A 16,581-nucleotide genomic window follows, 5' to 3' on the forward strand; every position below is an offset into this window, starting at 1 on the left:
TCCAGACTTATTGCAATTACCATCATGTGAGAAAACGAGCTGATGGTGAATTACTGTTACTACTGTTCTCTATTTGGTCATGAGTGCATGGCCGTGAATCTACTGTTCCTGCAAAAATTCTGTGATATAAACCAATCTTCTCCTTCGAGAGAGCGAAGGGAAGGCAAGTTCTGAAAAAAAAAAGCCTGCCTTTTGACTCCTATTGGCGTTGAGACTTTTCAGCCCCTGTGTTTCTACAATAAAAATCGATTGTGATGCATTTCTTACCATCACTGCATATAACAACATTTCTACAATTCTTTAAAACTAAAATGCAAATTACACAGTGTTGAAAACTTGGATAAAGCAAGTCTCCATTCTTATTTCATAGCCTTTGGATAAAGTATCTCCCGAGTTGAGTAAGCTCAAGCTGACATACAAAAGCACCGTAAAAACTACTGTTGCAAGCAGGCAGCCTTGACCTAGATAAGCACACTTTCTTCCCCTCGTGGATTTTGCAAGCCTGACATCACTTGTGGAGACGTGGCTCACTGGGCCACACTGGGCCAATGTGCACTCTCATCTCGCGCTACAGCTCCGGACACAGGACCGCAGAGGCAGTGGAGTGCGATTCCTTGAACCTGCAGGACGGCCTTCAACAGCTTCCTAAACTTTTTTTCCTTCCTGCAAAAGATCATCAAGTGTGTGCCTGTGGTCCAATCCATAAGTGTACAAGAGGAAATTATATCTGACAGTTTGCAAGTTCAGGCTGTCAACATACAGTCAATTGTTTCAAGAACGAAACGGGGTGAACTTATAAATCAGTGTGCCTCAAGTAGCAGAAGAAAATCTGAAATGCTACATAAGCATATTACAGTGCAAGACAGCAATATACACTGTGCATTTCCAATACATTTACACAGCAATGCAAGCTAAGGACCTTACTATGAAATAGAGCAAATGTACAAGTGCAATCAAGTGAATGTCATCCATTCAGAATACACATCTTAAATGATTTTCAAATATACAGGGAACTTTACATTTGCACGTGCCAAAGTAAAGATACCAAAATTGTGATGTACAGTAACTGACTTATGCGAGACACTTTCTGGGATAGCTTAGCTGACCAGCGTATAGTTTTTCCTAGTTGACCAGGCAGATGACAGCCTATGAAAAAGGAAGTCTCCATTTTTTATTTTGCTTCATCAGTTGAACCGAAAGGATCCGGCCCCAGAGGTCCTAGTGTTAAAGAAGAGAAGTCTGGAGGCAGAATGTACTGCCACTATTTAGCTGATGTTGGCTAGCCTTCCTTAAATCCTGAAATGTGCAGTAAACCTCAGATTTCTCCTTTTGGCTCTTGAGGCTGTTTGTGGCGTTTGCTTTGAAATAAAAATTGTGAGCTTTCACTCTCCTGACGGCTCCGTCATTCTCATGCCTTAAAATACAGTACAGTAAAGCACAGTAAATACTAGCAAACCTAATCAGGGACGACTAACAACATATCCGACATCTCAGATTTGAGTAAGGGTTTTCAAACTGCACTGCACGATTATCGGGTCTACCTTTACAGTCTTGCGTCAGGGTGTTCTGAAATTTTAAAGCATAAAACAGCTTCTTTTTACCATACTTTTCTCTCCAAAAGGCACTTTTTCCACAAACGTACCAGAGCCTTTTCCCTTTATCACGGACTGCCCTTCATATTTCACTGCCAGTGATAGAAGCTTAGGGGTATAGACAGCTAACACAAACAAAAAAAAAAAACCTTAACCCTCAGAAACACTAGCAAGCCTTATGTTTTCAAAATAGGTGGGACTGAGCTGCTGTAGCTCCGCTTGGCTTCCTTTTAAACTGTCCAAATACTTGGCAACCGCACTGAAACAGCCAGTGGACTAAGCTGGCATTAGACAGAGGGGTAAGCTCTTTCTTAAATGTGTCGTGTTGGCCGTATATTCAAAGAGGACCTCGGATTACAGCCTTTCAAAGGGAAGGACACATTCCCTCACACAGATTCTGGGAGCTGACTGTGATTGTCTTGAGCGAATGCTGGCTGTTCATCGCTCCCCTGAATGAGAGCGATGGCTCAGTCTGGCCTCTGTCCAGGAGGCTGTGATGTGCTCAGAATGGGAAAGACGTCAGGAAAGCGCTCAGTAAAGGGCTTCGGCTTTCCCACTTTGAATTCTGGTCACTGTGCCTTCCCCTTGACACTCTGGGGGAGTCAGGGGAGTCTGCCTGAGTCACAAAACAAGGAAACTGAATAATATGCAAACATGTTTCAATTCCAACCACTGACGCCTCTGTGAACGCATTTCCAGAATGTGGTTAGTAACAGGAAAACAGGAAAATATTTCCACAATATTTTACGCTGGAGAAGGTTCCCCCATTTACTCTTTTCCTACTTCGAAAATGAGCACAAATGAAGGGAATGTAAAAGTGTAGCATACATTTTTGGATATCGCGTAGCTGTCATTAAAAAGACCCTTCACTCACTGAAAGAAAAGTTTGAGACGTTCATTCAAATGGGTTTTAAGGAATTCTGTCTCTACTGTCTGTTCTACAGACAAAAAAGCAATACTTGCAAAACAATATCTCATCTTTTACGGAGTTTATAATATGACAATTACTATTAAGAAATAAAGCAAATGTTTTGAAAGTCAAGGATTTTTCCTTTAAAAAAAATATTTGACAATTACAGTAAGACCCCCATCCAACACAGTAAGGAAACGACCACCTTTTGGTGAAAATTAGGCATTAACACATCCAAAAAAAAATAGAAACAAAATGTATTTTGTGTTGTATTTACATAATCAGAAAGATGAATCAACATTAAATGCACCCACTATAATATCAAAAGCATCCAATGTGTTTCATTTCACTTACCTTACTACGAAAAACCACCCAACAAAAAAATAAAGTGTTCTTTGTGTTTTGTTTACTGAACTGCATCTGGCCAGTCTTTGCTGCACTAAAACATTCTTGACTGAATGAACTTTTAACTACATATTCTAACATTTGCCTTTTTTATGACTTCCCCAGCTGTGCAGAAAATGTAAATGATGTATCAAAATAAAAACACCTCAGACTGTTTCATTAGCAGCTTCTTCAACGTCAGTGTTTCCAAACTTTAAATTAAAAAAAAAATGCTGTGTGAATGTTCTGCAGTTGACAACATTAAAAAATACAAGTAATAGGTTTATTCCATGCTGAAAAAAGGGGAGAAAGAAAACACAATGTTTCGGCCGTGAAGCCTTCTTCAGGTGTGAGCAGCTTCCCACCTGAACATTAAAAAATGCTTTTTATAAAAAATATTGTCTAATTTGCCATTGATTAAATCAGCACCCCTGCAGTACGAATTCAAAAATAAAAACATCCTGCTTCTCCTTGCAAGAGGGGAAATGAAGGCTTCAGACTTTCCGCCTTGTCTTTACCAATCATGGCCTCCTGATAATCCCCACCTATGAACTGGCTTCATCACTCTGTTCTCCTCCCCATTGATAGCTGGTGTGTGGTGAGCTTACTGGCGCACTATGTCTGCCGTCGCATTATCCAGGTGGGGCTGCACATTGGTGGTGGTAGTGGGATTCCCCATTACCTGTAAAGCGCATTGAGCGGAGTGTTTAACAAACGTTAAACCTTCACTGCGGAACTGAAACAACCTTTCAATAACCAGACCGGCCAGCCATCAGTGATGGTCAGCCTCTCCCAGTAAGCCCGTGCAGCTGGGAGCACATGTCCCTCACCTCCTCGCAGCAGCTCGGTGTGGAGGTAGGCCAGCCCTCTCGTCACGGAGTGTGCCAGGCGACAGGAGCTCACCCAGTCTCCAGACTGCAGGCTGAGATAGCGGCACAGGGAGCCCTGAAACACAGAAACGGGGGACACATCAGCATTCCCAAATCCCACCCAGGGCTGGGATCGCACTTTAATTTGAAGAACTAATCAAGATCACTTAACCGATTACCGCTTTCCCAGAAAGAACACTTCCAATGGAAAGGATTGAGAGACCAAATGTTGCCTGCCCCTATACCAGAGCCATGAATTTAATGAAGAACAGCTAGATGCTGGCACTGAACACAGCCTGTACGCCAGACAAAATCTTGGAATAGAAACCATTTTTCTGCTTTATGAATGGCTTCACTGCTCTGATAAACAGTGTAGCCATGATGTATGTTTCTAGGCTAGATGATCACTGTAAATAACGATGTGTTCTCAGCTGACCCAACTGGTTAAAAAAAGGATTTATATTTTTAATTATAAAGTTAATATTGCTTTTAAGATTAGAAAACACAGGCAAAAATGAGCCAAATATATGATCTGGAAGAAAGGACTTTTAAGGTCTCGACATTAGACAAGAAAAAGGATTTAAAAAGAGAATATTTGTGGCACCAGATCAAACTTTAACTACAATGTATTAACTAATAACTAAAAATGTCCTGCATACTGCATTAAAACAGGAGGCTTCAATGTCATGCTGCAGTCTTGCTTTAATGCATAAAGAGCCTGAGGAATTCGCTTTTCTCTATATAGTCTGGCACTTCAAGAGAGACACCAGAGGCAGCTAGTAATTATATTTGCTGTGAATGCTGCATGATGTGAATTACAGGATTTTTGCTGTCATGCAAGACCTGTGCAGAGAGTTATTTTAGAGGGATGCCAGAAAAGAGAAGCACTGTTAACCAACAGTGCCTACTGCTCTTCCCTCCTGAGGAGTGAACAGTACTGTTCTTCAGACAAAGTCACCATTCGAGGATGTATCTTTTCCCGACATCTACCGGAATCCTTTACCGTGAAATACAAAAGTGATTTTTTTTAACATAAAGCAATATATTTACTTTGCAAGGAATGTTTCGCAGATGTGTCGACATAGGTGAAAGTGAAACTTTTTTTTAAAATACATGTCCCAATCATGTGTGCTACCGTGAAAAAAAAATATGCTGGGCTACTGACAATTGTTGTATGTGTTCAGGACCTATGCCTTATGTCTTCTCTTCTGGCAGATTACCATATTCCTGCGAGACACATGCCACGATAATGAGGCACAGGTAGAAAACAGTCACCCTGCGTTCTTATTCTGCGAACAACGTGCCTGGTAACTTGCACAATCACACTCTACTGACACAGCCTCCTCATTAAGAGGTACCCAAGGCACTGAGACGCTTTTTGAGCACTGCGGAGCTGTGCCGCAGCCTGTGTGACACTCCAGACACTTTGCTGCATTCTCCTCTCCGCTCTGCTTTGTGTGTGGCCTGAACACCACCACCCTGCAGCGCGGAGCTGCTCTTTCTTCAAATGAATCCTCCGCAGGGTATTTGGAATTGTTCGTGCAGAAGGATTTTCTCAAGGTACAAGCCAAAAGGTACTGTACGAAGGTACGTTCGTTGTGTGCGGTGCATTTCAAAGTTTTAACCACCCAATTTTTTTTTACCTTAGACCAAAAGGTCTCAGATTTTCAGCTGGCTTTTGTCAAATAATACTGACTGGTATCACTGCGCTATAATATCAGCAATAATAAAGGAGAACAGCCTCCTTAACTACAGATTTTTCTAACAGATGCAACATTGTAATTTTTGAATAAAATTCAAAGCATTATTTTAAGACTTTTTAACCCAGGTCTATGGAATAAACCAAAGTCTCAAATATATTGTACATAAGAATGTGTCATGTATCTCCAAATGCCCTTCTCCCAGAAAACCTTTCTATTCATGGGGACACGATTCAAATCCATCGCCTCAATTATTTTTTCTTAATGAAAATTATACCGAAAATGTTCGGCCAAAACGACGCGTTTTTTCGTTGTAGTTCAAAAAGATGAAATGCTCACAAAAAGAATCCACAATGACGAAGACTAAATTGCTTAGCACTTTTGTTTGAGGGCATTGAGACGAGGCAAAACGACCCATTCGACTTAAACTCATGCCGAACTGAATTTTCGTCACATGAGGGTCACGGTTTGTGCTGGTTTACTTTATGTCTGACAAACAGAAGGCTGTCTGTAACCAGTACAATCCTAGTGCTGAGCCTGTGGACTGCGCATTGCCTACTACTGTGCGAGAATTGCAAATATCGGGGTGTGCCTTTCCAGTCAGTCTTTTCCACACCTCATGTCATGAATTCTTATTGTTCGTTAATTGACTGGTACCCCGATAAACCATGAGACGTATGCGCTAGACTAATTAAATTAAGCATTAACCCTTCATGGCCTGAATTTGCAATTGCACAAAGTAAGAGATATTCCTAAATTAAAAGCCACTGCTCACATCCAGCTCACGGGAAGATGAGTTCTGGCCTTTGTCCACTTGCAGTCATTGAAATGATTAGACTTTTTCTACTAATTGGACTTTCAGGTCTGTATAGGCCATATAGGGTTAAAACACTGAAAACACCTGGGCTAGGCCTTGTTAAATTTGGTGGGATAAAAAAAAACGAAACAGAAGACACCAGGGAAGGCATGTTCCCTGCCTACTGCAAAGAAAAAAACGCCCTGGGCACTCACGTGGGGGTAGTACTCCATGACGAGGAGATACTCCATCCTGCCCTCTGTGGTCAGCCGCTCGTCGCCCACGATGAAGTGGGCGATGTTGTCGTGCTCCATGAGGGGCAGCCTGTAGATGTTCCTCTCGTTGACGAAGTTCTGCCGGTTGGTGTAGTTGAAGACCTTCACGGCCACCGGGCGCTCGTCCAGAGAGCCTTTGAAGACCGAGCCGTACCGACCACGGCCTATCAGCTGGTGGAGCAAGGGGAAACAGGGTTAGCTCGAATCCATCCACTTCCTCGTGAGGGAAAACTCCGCTTCATGAAAGCACGTACACTGTAGCTAGTATTAATAACAGCGGAGTTCCTGTCGCGCACGTTCACAACTGCCCTACTGTGTTTTGTGTTAGTCCTCTCTGCCTTTTACGAAGACTTTATCTCTAGTTTCCAAGTGAAATTGATCCTGCATTTCATAAACAGTTGGTTGGAAGTGGTACACCTGCCTGTACGGTTCACAAGTGATAACATCCGCCAAGACTACTTTGTGCCTGGTTCTACTTGTGTTTTTAGAAACATAGTAGCAGGTTCAGTTGAAAATGGCCCTGCCAATATCTTTTGAGTTTTTATGGCAGAAAAAACAGGGGCCACTGAAGAAGGAGGATTAGCCTCCAAGAACAACTTCCACAAGAGGAACAGGTTCCAAATGCAACAATGACCTACACAGAGAAACAGCACCCCCTTCACGGAGAACTTTCCGAAAAGTTGAGTGCTGCTCACTTTTTTTACAGAAGCGATATCACGCTCCTGGTAATCAGAAAATCAAATAGAAACTTTTCAACTTCTTGCAGAAAACGCTTGAGTGAAAACCTCACAACCATGGTTCTGGGATCAGGTACACCACATTTTTTCAACATTTTAATTTTATTACAAAGACAAAAGATTCGTTCACAGTGACGATTATTACCAGCAGCAGCCAAAAAGAGATTGGAACTTAAACAAAGAACTAAACTCTAAGGTGAAGTGTGTCTTTTATAAGAGTGTGCCGAGACATTGTGGAAAAATTAGTTAGGCACCATCGTTCCCAATACCAGAGTCTGCTTCTTTAGTAAGGAATTACTTGGGCAAGAAAACTGACCCAGAAACTGTGAGATCACTGATATGATTGTAAATACTTTTAATAACCTGTGTAGCATCATACAAATTTGGTCTTTTTGCAGATTTACTGTAGATTTCTTTCAAGAAACCATCATTATGGCACTAGTAAAATAATGTTTACGTCTTATATTTAATTAGGAATACAATTTAATACTATCACTGCTGACAAATGTTCAATTTAAGAGTTATGATTACTTTTATTTATAAAGCACCCTTCCTTACTCAAGGATGCTATACATAGTGATAAAGAAAAAAGTAAAATAAAACTAAAGAAGACAAGCACAGAAGCCTATACAGATAGAATGTAGGGCAATCAGACATACTGTAGGTAAAAAAGGGAGTTTTGAGTTTGGATTTCCTATTAGGTCCTCTTTAGTCAGAAATAAGAGTGCAGACTTTTAATCAGGAAGTTCCATAAAGTTCTGTGTGCTGAAGTTGCACTTTAGGGTATTTCGAAAATCAATGAGTGGAGAAAAAAAAGTCTCTATCTGCAAGCCGATCAGTTACAGGCACCATATATCACTGGTGAGTACCAGCAGACACAGGTATATTCCAGGTCCAGAACTGAGAGCCACTGCATCAATTAATCAGAGGTATAAATCTGTTAGTCAATGATTTAAAAACTGCCACTGTCCCTCCCCAACATATCATGATGAAACATGTGTAACCACAACACTGCGTTTTTTTTCCCCCCAAAAGAAAAAGATATATATCTGCCGGCTGATTTGAAGTGAGATTATGAATCCAAAATGTTATTTCAGAGAAGATTAAAGATATTGACATACTTTTCGTCTTGTTATACATGCAATACAGAAATAATTCAGCATATACATATGGTACACTAATATGTAACAGCATTTAACTTGTATACCTTCTACAAAAGAAATCAAGGTCACATGACCATCCTTCACACCTACACAGTTATGAAAATAAAATGGAGACACACTGTTTGCAACGATACATTCGGGAAGTCACAGTGTCGTCTTGTACTGTGACTCCAAGCCTGTAATAGTCAAGGGTGACGTACTTAAAAGTTTAAAAGTTCAATCTTTTTTCTTCTTGTGGGTCTCCATGTCACTAAGCCCCTCAAGAGTACACTTGGACCCATATTTCATTAGAGTTGGCCTGAATTTTCCAGGTTCTGGATTTTCCTCTGCAATATCAGCCTTAAAAACCAGTGGCTAATAAGCATGGAGGAAATGCAGGAAGTGGATTTTGGTGGGGCAAATTATTAAGAATAAGCAAAACTTGGAAAATTGACAAAACACCCTCCAAATGTTTTTTATTCTGAAAGCAGAGGTCTGCACACATCCGCCTGCCACTAATGGCTCCCTGCAAGGGGCTTACAAAAAGACATGACTGAGCGTTGTTTCGTTATAAAGACAGAAAAAGGTATATTCCATTCATCCATTCTTAACTGCTTCTTCCAATTCAGGAACGCTTCCAGTCTGCTGCAGGTCAGACACGAACACAGAGACACGAACGCTCACGACAGGGCCAATTTTCCCAGAATACAGTTAGCCACCAGCATGTTTTTGGACTGTGGGAGGAAACCCACACCTGTCAATTACTCTCTTCTTACATTGCTGATAGGGCTAACGTATCTATGGCCTTTTCAAAAACCCAGGCCAATGACATGCCGTATATTTTCTGAACATCAGATAAAAAATGATGTTCATCGCCGGTGTTAACAAACACCAGAGGAGAGCCATCACGAGGCTTAGTGCGCTTACCTCCAGGAGTTTGAGGCTGTCCAGATCCAGGGAGGGCTCGGAGGCAGCCGCCTCCATCATGTCCATGTTGTGGAGGCCCTGTTTGCGGTCTCCTGGGGGGAGAGAGAGGCACCACAGGATCACTGTAGAGGTGCAGCCATGTGGCGTCGCGCAGAAGGCCGACACTTCTTCCACTGTCACAGGTTTAAGGCAAAACTACATGGAAGATCATGTCCTCGGAATGGTATTCATTGCAGGCACTGCGACAGTCAATAGTCACTGTACGTGCAAAAAGGCATTTAATACAAGAATTAAAGAGGTCAGTGTTTTATACAAATACCCCCCACTTCTTTGTAATACATTTTTTTTTGTTTTTTTTTTGTGTGAACCTGAGAACTTCTGCCATTGACATTATATTTTTCCAAATTTGTAACATTTTTCATTACATTTTTACAAACATACTTCAGATACCAAAGAGCTGATGAGTACGAAAGTATTAGCACTCCCCCTTGACAGTTCTGTTTCATGCCAAGGGACTCAGAAAATGAACCTGGAGTCTGAGGCCCTTTTCGGCACAGTACTGCTTTCTGCCTTTTGGATTTCTGGATTCATCCCTCAAAGTTCAAGGGAATTTCGGCGGATGAAAGATATTCTTCTCAGACGGGCAGCTTGAACTTTCTCAAAGCATGTACGCAGCAGCCACGCTGCCCAAAATAGTCTAGGCAACCAATTTCTTTGCTGGAGACAGTTGCTTTGGTGTCCTGTTCTACATCAGAAACTGAAATATTTAGCAGTACATCTGACCCCTTAATTCACCTTCTTTACCATCTTGATTTCAAGGACTCTTTCTTTTTTAAAATGAATACGCTAGGTGAGACTTCATGCCTTTTTCCCCCATTACCTATCCACAGGATACAATAGGGAGTTACACAAGGAACTGAAATGTTTTTATTTTGAAAGGAAGGTGTTTTTAGTTTTTTAAGGTACCGCAGGAGCTTTTAAAATGATTGGAATTCAGCAGGCGAGGCAAGCACACATTTAACCAGCAGGGTTTTTTCATCTGATTTGTTCCCCAGTTATCACTTGCAACTGCACCTTGGACAGACATAATGAGCCGATGAAGGTACGTAGTTCATGTCTATTTTAAGATCAGTAATGCATGGCTCTAATGGTATAGAGCCCCACGACTCCTGCCACATCCTAGCCGGAGTTAAAAATGTTGCCAAATAATAATAATAATAATAATAATAATAATAATAATAATAAACTTTATTTTATATAGCGCCTTTAAAGGTGGCTTCTCAAAGCGCTTTACAGGATGACAATAACAATAAATAAGAAGACTAGAACAATAAATAAGAAGAATTCAAAAGATAAGACACAATTACAATTACAACAATACAAAAATAACAATAGAGGAGACTGTGGAAGGTGGTACTAAGAAGAGCAGAGGGGTGAAGAATGGAACCAGTTAAGTAAAGGCTTTTCTAAAGAAGAAGGTTTTGAGTCTGGATTTGAAGGAGTTTAGAGAAGGTGACTCTCTGATATCCTTGGGCAAAGAGTTCCAGAGCTTGGGGGCATAGCAGGAGAAGGCCCTGTCGCCCATACAATGTAGACGGGCTTGGGGGACAGTAAGGAGGGCAGAATTTGAAGAGCGGAGGTTGCGAGGTGGGGAGTAGGGCGATAATAGTTCAGACAGGTATTGAGATGCCAAGCCAAAGAGGCGGAACACTGAAAGGGCACAACCGCAGCATGGGAATGAGCTGGCAGGAGGCACCAGCTGCCCTGATGCTTCAGTAAAGGTGAAGGAAGAACACCAGGGGTTACATCCCCTGTCCCCGACTCTGAGGGAATCCGGTTTATTACCATGGAGGGAGGAGGGCCACCCAAGGCTTACAGTTTCTGACTCTAGTAACATGATGGAAGCCAGTTGGCATTGACATCATATTTCTGAAGTTCAATGGCGAGGTAGCTGCAGTAATTACAGCCCCAGGGCCGTGCCACATTAAAATGAGCACCCGCAGGTTGCTTATTACTGACAAAACGGCAACCACAAATCACAAAAAGATACACACTGGTATGTGGGACCCTTTCCTGAACCAGACTCTCAGAATACTGGCATGAATTCAAGCGAACAGGAACTTTGTTGAAACGCAACCATTACAGGGGAGTAACAAGCAATAGGTTTATTCCACGCTGAAAAAAAGAAGAAAGAAAACACAACACACCTGAAGAAGGCTCCACGGCCGAAACGTGTTTTCTTTCTTCTTTTTCTCAGCATGGAATAAACCTATTACTTGTTCCTTTGCAGCCTACGCATGCTGACGCAGCTACCCACCTGAACCATTACAGGGGAGTGCTCATTTTCATACGACAGGGAGTCTATAGCTCCTTCCCCAATTTAAAACGCAACTCTCCTGTACCAGACCCAGCAGCCAGGGTCTAAACATTGAACATCTTTTGAAAATTAAAGAAAAATGAAATAAGAGCTTTTGGTTCTTGTTTAATCTGATGTATTTAATAGAGTAATAATGTTTCTGTGTAGGATTAAACCGAGCATGTGCAGGAGAAACCCAGCGTGTTTATCTGCTGCTGGTGCAAAGGAAATAAGATCGTATCCCAAGCATATGGTAAAGGATCTTCATTATTATGTCTGCCCATTTATGTGCAAATTTGGACACCTTTCTCTCAAAGCAAGTGGATCAGGTGTACCTCAACAGCTGTTACAGATTACAGAACTGCCGCCAAATTATAGCAGATGAATACTGAACCGCTTTATCATCTGGCAACTAATGTTGCTGCCACTAGCAGCGTCTTGCAAGCTAGTGCCTTAAGGATCTTACAATTCCCCATCTTCTTGAGGAAGAAAGTTGTTCCTACCTGTCAGCATCCTGTAGCCAAAGAACAGGGCCACAATGAGGACCGCCACTACAGAGACAGAAGCCAAAGCAATGACGATGGTCTCCTCTCGGTACAGGGGCCGGGGATCTGCAAGGAAGAACATGAAGAACGCTGAGAAAAAGATTCAGTCCCACAGAAAAAAATCCAAAGACGTTGTGTGACATACTTCACCACGTTGTGTAATTAAGGGGTTCTCTTGCAAAAGGAAAAGCTATTAAATCAAAATAATGAGGTTTCTCTTCAAGATCCATCACCGACTTACGATGTAAGAGAGATTTTTGCCTCCCCCCACCAAAGAACTTCTGTGTATTATCAGTGGTTCACGTTCTGCACTATCCAGGAATACGGACTCAGTGGAAATTGGGCATCTTCTCAGGTGAGCTGGCCAGAGTTTAGCCATAACTGCAGACAGAACTTCTGCTCTCCAGCACGTGCGCTTTGTGCACTGCAAGGCCAACAAAACTCTGAGTGAAACAAATGGTAGGAACCAGTAAAAAAGAGGATCACCTATATTGCTAAGGTCGTGTTGAGCAATCCTATTGACTGATATAGTGTTTCTAGCATGCAATCAAGATGTGCCATTTATAGTTGAAAAAAAATGTAATATTAAGTAGATCAGGAAGTTAAAAAAGATCGAGAAAGAATTTAAGACGTTCCAGACTGCAGGTGTCTGTCTTTTTCTTTAGGAGAGTTCATTCCCCTAATATATCCCTGATCAGTTTATTCTAATCTTCATTATAAAAAAAAACTCTAAGCTGAATTTAGGCCTTACTACTCTTTTATATGAATTTTCTGTCTTCAAAATCCTCTGCCGGTGACTCATTTAAATGACCACAGTGTCCCATCACATCAATTACCCTGAGGTACATTATGTCAGGCAGTACTGCATACATGCAGACAGGTTGAGATACATTACTAAGAACATGTCTTGCCTTAGGCTGCAAAGTCCTAATTCGATCTAGAGCTCTATGCTCTGGTCCGCCAAAGTTCAAATTCAAAGTAAAGAAGCAATTATGATCCAAATTAAGTTTTTCTTCAATTTCCTGCCCCTTCATGCAAATAGGAACAGGAACCAAAAAAAAAAAAAACTGCTGCTTGTAAAACAAATTACATAATGTGAGGATACACTGCATGTCTCTTCATGCTGGAGGCCCCTCAGGTATCACTCCCTGCTGGTCCCACTAACCCCTCTTTCAGCAGCAACCCTAGCTTTCCCAGAAGGTCTCCCATCCAGGTACTGGCCAGGCTCAGACCTGCTGAGCTTCAGTAGGTTTTGAGCTGGGTGATATAGCTGCCGCTATAACAGCTACAGAAGGCAAAGAGACTGTACCAGAGAAGCAAAAAGAGCTCAGACCAGTTATTGGGAACAAAAATAAGAAAACAGTCTGCTACCACACTAATCTCATTAATACCATTTCACAGATATTATGCTTAGTCTGCGGAATTAAGGATGAGCGTTAAAATGAATTATTTAGAATTGTGTTTATTCAAGAAACACAAATACACAGCTTTCCTTAAGTAAGTCAAGCACCTCATTTCCAGTGCTTATCATACTAGGAGCTGCAGTGCCACAAAGCACAACTTTGATCTGATACAGCAGCTTAATTTAAATACCACCTCTCTCTTTTACCTATGTAGGTCACTTCTTTTTGCTATTAAAGCAAAAAAGAAGACAGAAATTTCATCTAAACACGGAGAATCATACTGGCTGTACGTGTCATTTTTTTTGTCTCATAATATCCCACCCTCCACCCCCACACCCTCTAAGACATACTAGACTTTTAGAGAGGTCTAAGACATGGTTCGCTACTTTCTCTTAAACAACATGTTATGTTGCTTTTTTATGATTAAAATGAAAATTTAAAGTGACATCCATTTAATAAAATGTAATTCCAACCTGTCCAATTCTATTTAATTCATTACAAATACCAGCAGTACTCAAGAGAATTGTTACAGCAGTCATTTATATTTAAGAATTACAACTCTTTACGTGCCAAAGCACACACATATTTCAAGATTATGGCAAATCAGCCGCAAATTCTGTCCAAGAAAAGAGGTATTAAATAAATAAAAATGCTAAGCAATATTAGTAAGAGTCTTCCAATGGTTTGCCATTCACAGGAAAATGTATATTCTGGTCTCCTACTTTAAAATGCCTTGTTTGAAGTTTACTGTTAACCACTTTACATTCGCTTTCTTTATCAAATACCATTCTAAAATTAAGAAAATAAGAGGTTATATGTTTCAGAAGTCTGCATCTCAGAACCTACTAACAAAAAACTCAGGAAGGAAACACAAATCACAGAATCTGTCTGATAAATTTGTATGTTGTGTTAGCCGTCATATGGGTTTTGCACTCAAATTATTGAGCTGATCTACGCGGGACCTACTTCCTTAGATCAAACTAAAAGTCATTATGAAATTTAGAATGAAGCGGTTCTTCCCATACGAGCACGTATTTTAAAACGTGCAGTTCAGTTCAGTTTACCAGTTTGGAATTTTGTCTCGATTATACGGAAAGGTGGACTGAGGTCAGAAAACATCTTTATGTTACTGTAAACTGTTACAGAATGTCACAAATATAGAGCAGATGACTACACTCTGCGGTACAATGTTAGAGTGCTTAGCATTTAGGATTACTAGTCATAGTCCTGGGGATCGGGGTCCACATCTGGTCCTGGAGTGCTATCTGTGTGGAGTCTGTATGTTCTCCCTGTGTTTATGTGGGTTTCCTCCCACAGTCCAAAGAGGTACTTGGAGGTGAACTGGTTTCTGGGAAAACTGGCCCTGGTGTGAGTGTGTGCCTGTCTGTGTTTGTGCATGCCTGCCCTGCGATGGACAGGTGGCCTGTCCAGGGCGTATCCTGCCTTGTGCCCATTGCTAGCTGGAATAGGCTCCCGTGACCCTGTATTGGATTAAATATTTAGAAAATGGATGGACAGACAGACTGACGGGGAGATCTTCCTGAGGTACAGTCTTGCCCTGCGGATTACAACGTCTGCTTACAGTGAGGAAGAACCTTCACAACTCGACTCAGGAAGCAATTCAAAGGACAGAAACCGGCCACGGGCAAAGAACGAAACTCCCCACCGCTAGAAACACAAGTTGCCAACTTCACAACAGTACCAAGCCGGGCCAGTGATTAACGATGGAAAAAGTTCCATCGTGAAAGTACTACTGGGTCAGAAACTGCACTTGTTCTCTTTCATTTCTAAAAACGCTCCGGAAACTACAAGGACTGCTCAGCCAGAAGTGTAAACTCATCCCCACAGCCGAAAAAAAAACTGTTAGGAAGCTGCCGTAGGCAACACAGACAGGGAATAACCGGCCAGAGAGGAGAACCTGTACTTTCCCCTCCTGTATCCAAAGCCAGACACATTAAAGCACTATTTACAGACTTGTCTCCCTGCAGGGAGGAAATCGGCTCGGGCTGGGTGGAGTCGACTGACAAAACGCAGGCTTTGAAGATGAGGCTTAGATTCCGACAGGCATGTAGGCAGACAGTCGAGACAGCCAGACCACCTATTAGAATTTACAGTTCTGGCTCGCAGCCAGCTTTCCTTTCTGCGTCTGAAAGAGGAAACCCTCCAAGGGCTTTGGGGATCTGGGACGCAGCCCAGGTTGGCTCCTCGGCACCGCCAAACACCTCTTTTGCAGTTGCTGCTGGTGCTGTTATCTCTTTTACAGTCAGGCCAGGAATGCGTCTACTGTAGGGAGGGGACGGGGGTTGGACTGGAGAGATGGGGGGTGGGGGAGTGGATGGGGGTATAATGGTTTAAAAAAACCTGACGCAGACAGAAGTGGCAAGTATTTTAATGACAAGCCAGTGCTGCTTTAACATTGCCAAAGGGAAACGGCTGCCAGTGAGCTCTGTCGAACAAGGGCAAAGAAGACGATCCGATGTTTTGATGGAATTTCCGGATTTCAGTTCAAATCGACCAAATCCCTTCCCTCCGCCCTTCAGAGAGGAACGCGATTCAGCGCGGCAGCCTTTCCTACCGCCTGCAGGAGAAGCACAAAGTTCCCCAACTGCGGTTGTGCCCTAGTCTACAAACAGCGCAGATAGAGGCGTTTTTAATACGCCTTTTAAGGAAAGTATCTGTGATGCCAAAGGCTAATTCAACGCTGAAAAGTAGAAAGAAAAAAACGCAACGTTTTCGGCCGCCGGGCCTTCTTCAAGTGTCGACACACACCACCAACCCGAAGAAGGCCGAAGAGCTGCATTTCTTCTTTCTGGGGAATTAAACCTCACTTGGGCCTTTACAGTCAACACACACAAACACCTGAACCTCTTTAAAAAAATGACTTACCTTTTATCAGAGTATATTATACTTAAAAATCATGTAAAATACACGTTTGGGTAAGGCGA

The 16,581-nt window shown here is 42.0% G+C and overlaps 1 protein-coding gene across 2 annotated transcripts in view; it reads right to left on the reverse strand.

Moving 5' to 3' along the window:
- Positions 1–16,581, reverse strand: part of bmpr2b (bone morphogenetic protein receptor type 2b) — a 166,320-nt gene that overhangs the window by 19,915 nt on the left and 129,824 nt on the right. The window contains exons 4-7 of one of the 2 annotated variants that reach the window (XM_088606701.1): positions 12,192–12,299; positions 9,333–9,421; positions 6,467–6,697; positions 3,717–3,831 (exon numbers count right to left, since the gene is read on the reverse strand). In XM_088606701.1, the coding sequence (XP_088462827.1) occupies positions 3,717–3,831; positions 6,467–6,697; positions 9,333–9,421; positions 12,192–12,299 (543 nt within the window). Of the gene's footprint in view, positions 1–3,716; positions 3,832–6,466; positions 6,698–9,332; positions 9,425–12,191; positions 12,300–16,581 lie in introns of both variants that reach the window. The other variant, XM_088606700.1, reaches the window with a different exon arrangement.

Source organism: Lepisosteus platostomus, chromosome 14 (genome assembly GCF_059453375.1).
Source record: "Lepisosteus platostomus isolate fLepPlt1 chromosome 14, fLepPlt1.hap1, whole genome shotgun sequence".
NCBI lineage: Eukaryota > Metazoa > Chordata > Actinopteri > Semionotiformes > Lepisosteidae > Lepisosteus > Lepisosteus platostomus.